The sequence below is a fragment of the Ranitomeya variabilis genome, chromosome 3 (assembly GCF_051348905.1).
Source record: "Ranitomeya variabilis isolate aRanVar5 chromosome 3, aRanVar5.hap1, whole genome shotgun sequence".
Lineage (NCBI taxonomy): Eukaryota > Metazoa > Chordata > Amphibia > Anura > Dendrobatidae > Ranitomeya > Ranitomeya variabilis.
In genome coordinates this window covers 377,446,431-377,458,748 of record NC_135234.1, presented here as the reverse complement: position 1 = coordinate 377,458,748, position 12,318 = coordinate 377,446,431, and the positions used below count along the sequence as shown (strand labels likewise).

The 12,318-nt window shown below is 44.0% G+C and overlaps 2 protein-coding genes across 2 annotated transcripts in view; one reads left to right on the top strand and one right to left on the bottom strand.

Annotated features, from left to right (window-relative positions):
- The window catches only part of S100PBP (S100P binding protein), a 108,311-nt gene that overhangs the window by 21,494 nt on the left and 74,499 nt on the right, over nt 1-12,318 (top strand). The gene's annotated exons all lie outside the window — the stretch shown is intronic.
- Nucleotides 1-12,318, bottom strand: part of YARS1 (tyrosyl-tRNA synthetase 1) — an 89,294-nt gene that overhangs the window by 66,082 nt on the left and 10,894 nt on the right. Inside the window, exon 5 of the mRNA XM_077295990.1 lies at nt 1,323-1,452. Coding sequence (XP_077152105.1) covers nt 1,323-1,452 — 130 coding nt within the window. The remainder of the gene's footprint in view (nt 1-1,322; nt 1,453-12,318) is intronic.

The following is a 12,318-nucleotide window of genomic DNA, read 5'->3' as shown; positions in this document are numbered from 1 at the left end:
GCTGTGCCATATAGTGCTCTGCACCGTCCATTATTGCCCCATAGCTGTTGCTGCTGCTGCAATAAAAAAAAAAAAAAAAAACCATACTCACCTGTCTTGCTTGCTGCTCCTCGGCGCCATCTTCCCGGCGTCTCTCTGCACTGACTGATCAGGCAGAGGGCGGCGCGCACACTATATGCGTCATCGCGCCCTCTGCCTGAACAGTCAGAGCGGAGAGACGCCGGGAAGATGGCGCGACGCCCGGCGTGTGGAACGAGGACAGGTGAATATGTCATACTTACCTGCTCCCGGCGTCCCGCTCCTTCCCCCTGCCTGTCTTCGGTGCCGCAGCCTCTTCCTCTGTCAGCGGTCACCGGCACCGCTTCATTAGAGAAATGAATAGGCGGCTCCGCCCCTATGGGAGGTGGAGCCGCCTATTCATTTCTCTAATGAGCGGTCCCACGTGACCGCTCAGGGGAAGAGGCTGCGGCACTGAAGACAGTGTGACAGGCAGGGGGAGCGACAGGAACGCCGGGACTAGGTGAGTATATGACAGTGCTCACCCGCCGACCCCACCACCGATCATGACTCGAGTATAAGCCGAGAGGGGCACTTTCAGCCCAAAAATTTGGGCTGAAAATCTCGGCTTATACTCGAGTATATACGGTATGTAAGAATGCTTTGATGCTGATTAAATCGTTACCTTGCTTGTGGAAATCCAGAACTGAAATTGTATGCTAATGAGTTGCAAGTGCTCAGAGGGCGGGGCACTGCACTTATAGCTCTCCTGCTCCTCTGCCTTTTCCCAACTCACTGTCTGCCTCAGGTCACTGAAACATGACGAACCTGTCAGTCAGAGACAGGAGTAAGTCAGTGAGTAGGAAATAAGGAGAGGGGCAGGAGAGCTACAAGGGCAGAGCCCACCCACAGAGCACCTGCAACTCATTACCGTACAATATCAGATATGGAATTCTCTAAAACAGCAAAACAGATATCTACCAGCAAGGCAAGGATGTAATCAGCATTAAATCAAAAATTTAAATAGTGGTGCAAATGATACACAGAATAAGGAGCAAATACTAAAGTCACTAAAAAGCAGAAAAGCAACAGTGGTGAATCGGCATGACAGGCTTCTGTCTTTTAACTTTCCATTTCTCTAAATAACACCCAGAAGTAGGCCTGAAGAAGTGACGTACACAGCCTTAAAGGGGACCAGTCCCCACAAAAATGTAGCCCAAGAGCAGTTTCTGCTCTTTATTGCTTATGAATGGAAACGCATAATAAAACTTAATTAATCTACTATGTCAAATGATTTCTCAACATCAATTTCTGAGTAATCTCACCTGTAATCCTGGGTACAGCAGCCCGCTGAGCAGTGGATGCTCCACTTGTTTAACTACTTCAGCTCCAGCTTTCTTGGCATCATGCTGAGTGACTACTGATGAAAGCCTGTACACATCTAATGTATATTCCCTGTAAGAAAGAATAGATAGAAATCACAAGTCAGAAATGGACACTTGAAAGTGATCTAGAAAATTAAGTATTTATCTCAGAAATTATTGCAATTACCGTACATGTTTTGTTATACGTAAACAAACAGAAATAGAAGGCAAATTGGACATAATTTCGCATAAAACACCAAATATGGGCCAGACAAAATTGTTGGTACCCTCAACTTAATATTTGGTTGCACACCCTTTGGAATATATACCGTAACTACAAATCAATTGCTTCCTATAACCATCAACAAGCTTCTTACACCTCTCAGCTGGAATTTTGGACCACTCTTTAGCAAGCTGCTCCAGATTTCCCATGTCCAATTTGCCCTTTTGTGTAGAACAAAACATGTGTAATTGCATAGTTTTCTGGGAGAAATACTTCCTTATCTGGAACAATTTCAAAGGTATATATATATATATATATATATATATATATATATATATATATATATATATATATATATATATATATTTTATAGGTATTATACATATATACTGCTCAAAAAAATAAAGAATAAAGGGAACACAAACAACAGAATATAACTCCAAGTAAATCAGACTTCTGTGAAATCAAACTGTCCACTTAGGAAGCAACAATTATCAAGACACACTCAATAAAGGAGTGGTTCTGCAGATGGGGACCACAGACCACATCTCAGTACCAATGCTTTCTGGCATATGTTTTGGTCACTTTTGAATGTTGGTTGTGCTTTCACACTTGTGGTAGCATGAGACGGACTCCACAACCCACACAAGTGGCTCAGGCATTGTAGGGAGGTCATACAGGTACGTGGAGGCCACACACACTACTGAGCATCATTTCCTTGTCTTGAGGCATTTCGACTGAAGTTGGATCAGCCTGTAACTTCATTTTCCATTTTGATTTTGTGCATCATTCCAACTCCAGAACTCCGTGGGATATTAGTTGTGATTTACGTTGATCATTTTTAGGTTTTATTGTTCTCAACACATTCCACTATGTAATGAATAAAGATTTGCAACTGGAATATTTCATTCAGTGATATCTAGGATGTGGGATTTTTGTGTTCCAAAGAGGATCATTGGTAATGTGCTGGAGGGGAAATATGTTTCACTGAGGTTATTAGATTCAGTAATATGAACCTGGAAGTTAGCTCCAGCATGTTACGCGCTGAGTGGGGTTAATCGGTCATGACAGGCCTGGTTTATTGTGGACAGCTAAAGAGTTGGGTGGGACAACTGTTCACTATATTTCCACCCAGGGGGGTGGGGTTCAGGAGGTAGACGAGAAGCCTCAGGACTTAATGATTGTTGTGTGTGCTCTGAAAGAGAGCTGACCTAAAGAGGCTCTTGCTTAAAGCTGAACCCTGATTTCTGAGCGGATAGATTCCGCAGTTATGAATATATCCATCTATTCTGTTTTGAACTATGTTATGAGGCATGTTTTAATAATCCATCTGAAGCTATAAACGAAAAACATCCCTCGGACTACCTCCTTAAGGACCAGGGGAATTTCAGTTTTTGCGTTTCCATTTTTTGCTCCCCTTCTTCCCATGGCCATTACTTTATTTTTCTGTAAATATGGCCATGTGAGGGCTTGTTTTTTGCGGGACGAGCTGTACTTTTGAATGGCACCATTGATTTCACCACATTGTGTACTGGAAAATGGGAAGAAAATTCCAAATTCGGTGAAATTGCAAAAAAGTGCAATTCCACAATTGTTTTTTGGAATTTTTTTTACTATGTTCAATTTATGCTAAAAGTGACCTGCCAATGTGATTCTCCAGGTCATTACGAGTTCACAGAAACCAAACATGTCTAGGTTCTTTTTTGTTTAAGTGGTGAAGAAAAATCCTCTAGGCACAAGAAGCTCAGGCCAGGGTCTACAACCGGTCAGCCAGAGTCTACAACCGGTCAGCCAGAGTGAGGCAGTTCCATCCGGGAGACCGAGTACTTGTGCCAATTCCTACCGTGCAGAGCAAGTTCTTGGCCAAATAGCAAGGCCGTATGAGGTGGCGGAGAAGCTTGTGAGATAAACTATAAAAGATTCATTAACCAGGAAGACGGAAACCATATCAGGTCTACCATATCAACCTCATCAAGCCATGGCAAGACAGAGGGCTGTCAGAAACTCTGTGCTTGCTGGGCAACTCAGAAGGCGAGTTGCAGGTGTCGCCATAGCGGAGACGCTGGCAAAGCATCAAACACCGCCTGGACCTTTTCCAGATGGCTGACCCAGTCCAGGCTAAAGATAATAATAGCCCAACAAACAGGCTCTCCATGCATGTGTTGTGACTGACACATGCAGCTGTGAAGCCGAATAGCTGATCAGCCGGAGCGATCCAGAAAGCTGGGTTCCCTCTGCAGCTTACTCGGTAAGCGCTAAAGCTTGCCGAATAAGCCATGACACGATCAAATTCACTCATCTCTACCAAGGAGAAGACTGCGGGTTTTTTTACGCCGGACTGATGCTTTCAGTATGTTCGGATGCCTTTTGGACTGCAGGGGGCCCTGGTGACCTTCCAGAGAGCTATGGATAGAATTCCTTGCACCCCATAAGCAATATGCCACTGTATACCTGGACAATATTGTTATCTTTACCCCGGACTGGGAGAGTCATCTGGAAAAGGTTCAGGCGGTGTTTCATGCTCTAAGAAAGGTGGTGTTTTCAATAAACCTGAAGAAGTGTGCCTTGGGGAAAGAAGAAGCCAAGTACCTGGGATATGTAGTGGGTCGAGGCAAAAATCAAACCCCAAATCAGTAAAGTGGAGGTAATTCAAACATGGGCGAGACCACTGTCCAAGAAACAAGTTAGAGCCTTCCTTGAGATCGTGGGATACTACAGGAGGTTCATCCCAAACTTCGACATGATGGCTACGCCCCTGACTGATCTCCTTAAGGGGACAAAATCGGCAATGGTCAAATGGTCTGAAGAGGCAGAGATGGCCTTTCAAGAAATGAAATGGGTTCTGTATAAACAACCAGTTCTGGTGGCCCCGGACTTTAAGACAGTTTATACTTGAGACAGACACCTCAGATGTCAGTTTAGGAGCAGTCCTTCCCAGGTGATACACGGGGAGGAGCACCCTGTTCTCTACCTAAGTAGGAAGCTATCCTCATGTGAGAGGAATTATTTGGTTGTAGGGAAGGAGTGCTTGGCGAAATAGTGGGCGCTGGACACATTACGGTACTATTACGGACGCAAGTTTAAATTCATATCCGACCATGTCCCACTCAGATGGATGAAGGGAAAAAAGGGGGAAAAACGTTAGGGTCACCCATTGGTTCTTAGACCTACAAGATTTCAACTTCCATGTAGAGCACAGAGCACGGAAGCTACATGGTAGTGCCGATGCCCTCTCGAGAATCCCTTGTCTGGTAGGAGAAAGCGCCAAGCCCCATGGCTTTAGGCAGAGGGGGAGGTATGTAGTGTGGCTAATGGTCCCATAGTCGATGGGAGGTACGTGTCGCAGAGATGGCTTGTCTCTGATGTAACCCGCAGTATTTTCTTTAGTGCATGAAATCACTAAGAGGTTCGCTTGTTGCACCTGGGACCAAGTTGCGGGTAGCTGTGAGATATGGGCAGGTCTAGCTACGCACATACCTCACCCCTGGGTGTGGTTAACAGCCTATATCAGCGTTTCCCAAACTCCAGTCCTCACAGCCCCCAACATGTCATATTTTCAGGATTTCCTTAGTATTTCACAGGTGATGGAAGTATCATCAAGGCATCAGGAATTCTCACATGTGCAACACTATGGAAATCCTGAAAACATGACCTGTTGGGGACCACAAGGACTGGAGTTTGGGAAGCACTGGCCTATATAATGGAGGCTGCATGGCACATGGTCTGTGTATTGGGAAGAAGAAGGCCTTCTGTGTGTTTGGCTCCAGACTGAGCCCGAGTACTGGACACTAACCCAGCCTTATGCCCACAGTCCTGGTGAAGCAGAGCCCTGCTATGGACATTTTGTATTTTGTTTGCCTGATCTAAAGGCTGTTTGTTTTCTGTTTGGCTTCTGGGGTTTATGAAGCAATAAACCCACATGAACTTTTAAAGGAACAAGCCTCCTGTTTTCCTCCCGTCGCACCCAAGCGAGTAAAACCCCAACAACGCCCTCTGTTGAATCATGAGTTAATGTGATATCCAAAAAGTCAATTTGCTTTTTTGGAATATGGGTCATGAATTTTAAAGTTGATATCATTCTCACTGATATAACTGGAAAAAAAAAAAACAGATGCCAATTCCCTAGGGTCCATCCCATATCCGGAGCAGGTCATCAATATATCGACCATAATACCTGATATGGGAGAAGGGAATGGCATCAGAAAAAAATATAAATTAGTGATGAGCAAGTGTACTCGTTGCTCGAGTTTTCCCGAGATCGGTTGACCTCCGAGTATTTATGACTGTTCGGAGATTTAGTTTTCATCGAGGCAACTGAATGATTTACAGCTACTAGCCAGGCTGAGTACATGTAGGGTTGCCTGGTTGCTAGGAAATCCCCACATGTAATCAAGCAGGCTAGTAGCTGTAAATCATTCAGCTGCTGGGATGAAAACCTCCGAGCAGTCAAATACTTGGAGGTCACCCGAGCGTGCTCAGGAAAACCAGACTAACGAGTACACTCGCTCCTCACTAATAAAAATATATAGATACTAACAATTCATAGTGAAAAACCTATCCCATTGACCCATAATGTTTTCATTTTTCAGGATCGGATGTTGGTTAATGGCTTTTTCTTTTTGCCCTGAGCAGATGTTTTACGAATACCATTTTTAGGGTAGAAAACGATGTTATAATTGCATCTTATTGCATTTTGCATGTTGCAGAGGTCAAAAAAACGTAATTCTAGGGTTACAATTTTTTTCTTGTTACACTGTTTACCGATCAGATTAACTTATTTTATTCTTTTACAAATCTGACATTTCTGAAAGCAGCAATACCAAATGTTTATTTTTTAATGGTTTTATTTTCAATGGGGCAAAAGGGTGGTGATTTGAAAGTGTGTTTTTTTATTTTTTCATATTTTTAAAACTTTTTTCCTTTTTATTGTATTTAATAGCTTGAATCTACGATCATCCAATCGCTTGTGCTATATCACAGCAGTGCAATGTATAGCAGAAATCAATCTCCTATGAACGTTAGCCATGGGAAAATATTCATAGGAGGATCGTAATGACAGACATACACAGGTGTCTTGACAACCCATCAGTGCCCCGCGATCACGTCACAGGCACGCCAATGGAAGCACAGAATTACACACGGCCCTGTAGGCAAGTGTTAAATTACGTTCACAGAGATTAACAGAAGGATTTAACAGGTTAACAGCTGCAGGGGGATGCCACTCCATCAGAAGTAAAGGCACATGATGGCTGACTAAATCATCTATTATTTGCGAGGAAAGATGCGGGCTCAGCGACAGGCAGGGACACGACATATGACGCAAATATATGTCATGAAGGGGTTAAGGACATCATCAAGTCTTTTAGGTATGGAATTAACAGGTTGGTGACATATTGAAAAAACATTTTTCAAGAGCAACCTTTTAGACCCGGGATTCTCAATTGAGAGTGATGTTTAACTTGTCGCTTCAGAATTTCCCACAGGTGTTCGATAGGGTTCAGTTCAGGAGACTTGGCCACGAAATCACGTTCACCACGAGCTTCTTTAGATACGCAACAAAGGCCTTAGATGAGTGTTTTGGATCATTGTCATGTCGGAAAAGTGCACGTACAACAAGGGCACGGCGTGGTGGTAGCATCTCCTTTCAATACAGAGCAGTACATCTGTGAATTCATGATGCCAACAATGAACTGTAGCCCCACATAAGGACACTGCCACCACCATGTTTCACATGCAGTTTTCTTTGTACTTTTCACCCTTGAGACGCCATACAGATTTGAAGCCATCAATTCTAAACACATTTACTTTGGTCTCATCATTCCAGAGTAAACAGTCAAGTTTTTTCATATTTTTCGGCATAGGCCCTGGCAAATTGCAGGCGGACATACCGTATATACTCGAGTATAAGCCGAGATTTTCAGCCCACTTTTTTGGGCTGAAATTGCCCCTCTCGGCTTATACTTGAGTCATACCGGGGGTCGGCAGGGGAGGGGGAGCGGGGGCTGTCTAAAAATACTCACCTAGTCCAGGCGCGGTCCCTGCTTCCCCGGCGCCAGCAGCTTCAGCTTCTTCCTGTACTCAGCGGTCACATGGTCCCGCTCATTACAGTAAATGAATATTCGGCTCCACCTCCCATAGGGGTGGAGCCGCATATTCATTACTGTAATCAGAAGGTACCATGTGACCGCTGAGTACAGGATGAAGCGCTGCGGCGTCGGGGAAGCAGGATCTACACAGCGGCAGGACCAGGTGAGTATACAGGGAGGGGAGCGCAACGCTGCGCGATAGTCACCTGCTCCTCGTTCCGGGCGCCGATCTGTCTCCAGCACTGACGCTGAGGTCAGAGGGCGCGGTGACGTGGTCAGTGCGCGCCCTCTGCTGAACGTCAGTGCTGGAGACAGATCGGCGCCGGAACGAGGAGCAGGTGACTATTGAAAGTGCCCGGGGCCTGAGCGACGGAGAGGTGAGTATGTGATTTATTTTTTTTATCGCAGCAAATGGGGCAAGTGTCTGTATGGAGCATCTATGGGGCCATAACATTCCTGCAGCACTATATGGGGCCATAACGTTCCTGCAGCACTATATGGGGCCATAACGTTCCTGGAGCACTATATGGGGCCATAACATTCCTGCAGCACTATATGGGGCCATAACGTTCCTGGAGAACTATATGGGGCCATAACGTTCCTGGAGCACTATATGGGGCCATAACGTTCCTGCGGCACTATATGGGGCCATAACATTCCTGCAGCACTATATGGGGCCATAACATTCCTGCAGCACTATATGGGGCCATAACGTTCCTGCAGCACTATATGGGGGCCATAACGTTCCTGCAGCACTATATGGGGCCATAACATTCCTGCAGCACTATATGGGGCCATAACATTCCTGCAGCACTATATGGGGGCCATAACATTCCTGCAGCACTATATGGGGCCATAACATTCCTGCAGCACTATATGGGGCCATAACGTTCCTGCAGCACTATATGGGGCCATAACGTTCCTGGAGAACTATATGGGGGCCATAACGTTCCTGCAGCACTATATGGGGCCATAACATTCCTGCAGCACTATATGAGGCCATAACATTCCTGCAGCACTATATGGGGCCATAACATTCCTGCAGCACTATATGGGGCCATAACATTCCTGCAGCACTATATGGGGCCATAACATTCCTGCAGCACTATATGGGGCCATAACATTCCTGTAGCACTATATGGGGCCATACCGTTCCTGCAGCACTATATGGGGCCATAACGTTTCTGCAGCACTATATGGGGCCATAACGTTTCTGCAGCACTATATGGGGCCAAAACGTTTCTGCAGCACTATATAGGGGCATAATGTTTGTGCAGCACTATATGGGGCAAGTGTCTGTATGGGGCCATAATTAACGTTTGTAGGGCACTACGGCATATGGGGCAAGTGTCTGTATGGAGCATCTTATAGGGCCATAACGTTTGTGCAGCACTATAAGGGGCAAATATCTTTATAGAGCATCTTATGGGGCCATAATCAGCATTTGTGCAGCATTATATTGGGCAAATGTGTCTATGGAGCATCTTAGGTTCCTAAAGGCCCCATATCACCCCGTTTTTTAAAGATTAGATAAAAATAGTGTGAAATAGGGGCAGAGCTGGGCTTTACATTAGTGCCTCTTTGGTGCCTTTACACCCCCGTTAGGCTGCCGAAATACCTTAGTGAAGTGTCCGTTTTGACCTGTCACTCAAGCTGGTCAGGTCGGATGGGCGTGGTCACAGCGCTGTTTGTCCCCCAGGATCCTGCTCATCATTACGTTGGTGGCGTAGTGGTGTGCGCATGTCCAGCAGATTAATCCACTGCCCAGGAGATGAATAGCGGCGCGGTCTTCGCTATTCAGCCGTTTACCGGTGGGCGCGGCCATCTTTCCTGTGGCCGCGCCTGCGCAGATGGAGCGCTCTGCTGCCAGGGGCTTCAGGAAAATGGCCGCGGGATTCCGCGCGTGCGCAGATGGAGATCGCGGCGGCCATTTTCCTGAAGCCCCGGGCAGCAGAGCGCTCCATCTGCGCAGGCGTGGCCACAGGAAAGATGGCCGCGCCCACCGGTAAACGGCTGAATAGCGAAGACCGCTCCGCTATTCATCTCCTGGGCAGTGGATTCATCTGCTGGACATGCGCACACCACTACGCCACCAACGTAATGATGAGCAGGATCCTGGGGGACAAACAGCGCTGTGACCACGCCCATCCGACCTGACCAGCTTGAGTGACAGGACAAAACGGACACTTCACTAAGGTATTTCGGCAGCCTAACGGGGGTGTAAAGGCACCAAAGAGGCACTAATGTAAAGCCCAGCTCTGCCCCTATTTCACACTATTTTTATCTAATCTTTAAAAAACGGGGTGATAGGTTCCCTTTAACCTTTATGCAGGATTATATGGGGCATATTTTAATATGGAACATCTTATGGGGCCATAATGAACAGTATGGGGCATTATATGGGGCTCCTGATTCAATATGGATATTCAAAGACACTTAACCTACTGATGTCTCAATTAATTTTACTTTTATTGGTATCTATTATTACTTTTGACATTTACCGGTAGCTGCTGCATTTTCCCCCCTAGGCTTATACGCGAGTCAATAAGTTTTCCCAGTTTTTTGTGGCAAAATTAAGGGGGGGGTCGGCTTATACTCGGGTCGGCTTATACTCGAGTCTATACGGTATTTGTATATGGGCATTAGGAGAGGCTTCTTTCATTGATGATACCCATACATGCTATTCCTCTGCAGTGTACACTGTATTCAGTCACAGGAAATATTCACCCGTTTTATTTTCTACTTCTTTTGCTAACTGCAGTGATCTTGCATGTCGATTTTTAACCCTTCTTATCAGAATACGAAAATGGTTGCACTCAATAGTGTTAAAAGCATGTCTAATCACATCAGGTTCCGACCAACCCATAAATGTAGGGTTTACCTTGAGGTGTTTATATTCACCCATGCATTCAGATATTAGCCATAGGTAAGTGTTCACACTGGTCAGTTAGGTCAGGGACCCATCCGATTCATGAGATTACCTTGACGATGGTGGATGGGCTCACACTATTTGGCCAAATTTTGTGCTAAATGTCTCATGTATTTTTCTTAAATTTCAAAAGCCATTTTGCTATGTCCACTTCATGTATTTCACATTGACATGCTTTAACACAATTGACTGCAACCATTTTAATAGTTTGATATATAAGTTGCTTTTTTTTTTGGTATGCACCTGTTCAGACTAGTTCTTGATGTGCCGGTCAGTTTTTCTGTTATCTATATGCTTCTTATCAGAAGACGCTCCTGTTCAGGCGTTTAATTCCGTGGTTGGCCTACAAAGAAATTATTTTGTTCCTCGAGTCTTGTGACATTTCTCTTCTATGTTGTGCAATTCCTAACAGCATGAAATGGGAAATATTTGTGTTTTTTTTTTTACATTAAGTAACTCCCTTTTACAGTCAACTGTCTGTTGAAAACCTTTTTAATTAATAAATAGACTTATATGTGGTTGAATCCTTGTTAATTAGAATTTTGTAGTATAAATTTTAGATTTTCTCCTAAGAGTTTCATTGGAGTGTACTCATTTTTGAAACATGTTCTTGAATGAAGTTGTTTAGAAAGTAACTTTTTTGACTGTGCAATCAATGGTCTCCATTTGAATATTTTGAGGTAAGGTATCCCAAAGAAACTGTGGATTCTGAAAGAAAACTATAGGTTTGCTGACAAAAAATTTGGTGTACTCATTTATGCAGAGCACTGTATACACATGTACAGCTCTGACAAAAATCATGGTTATTCCACAAAATATTGATTTCTGAACTCTTCCTGAGTTAAAACATTAGTATCGTTGTTTCTAAATTATTATGAACGTGTTAACTTGTTTTCTTTGCATTATTTGAGGTCTGAAAGCACTGGGTTTTGTGTTTTTTTTTTTTAATTTAGTTTTGGCCATTTCTCCTTTTCAGAAAAAAATTAAAAATTTATTGCTTGGAAATTCGGAGACATGTTGTAAGAAGCTTATAGAATAAAAGAATTTACATTTTACTCACAAATATACCTATAAAGAGAGAAATCAGAAAAACTGAACATTTTGCAGTAGTCTCTTAATTTTTGCCAGAGCTGTATATGTATATACATACATACATACATACATACATACACACACACACACACACACACACACATTCATTTTCAACATACACTAAGGATAGTAAAATGAAGCCTCACAACAGGGAGGTTTAGATGTAATGAAAATAAGCAAGTATACAATTGACTTGCTTTTTACATCTGTTGCCATTCTCCTTTAAATTACAGCTTTTGTTGTTTAGGGTATGCGCACACGATGCACATTTAGTGCAGAATTGGTGCAGATCTGCACTGTGATTTACAGTACAATGTAAATCAATGTGAAAAGAAAAAAGCTGTGCACATGGTGCAGAAAAATCTGCGCAGAAACGCTGCACATTTCAAAGAAGTGCATGTCACTTCTTTTGTGCAGTTTTGCAGCGTTTCTGCACCCCTCCATTATAGAAATAAAATCTGCACAAAAAACGCACTAAAAACGCACAAAAAACGCACAAAAAACGCACAAAAAACGCAGCTGCGGATTCTGCCAGGAGATGCAGATTTTGTGCAGAAAATTCTGCACCTCTTTTCTTACGTGTGCACATAGCCTTAAAGTGGTGGTTTCCATGGAGCTTGGCTTCAA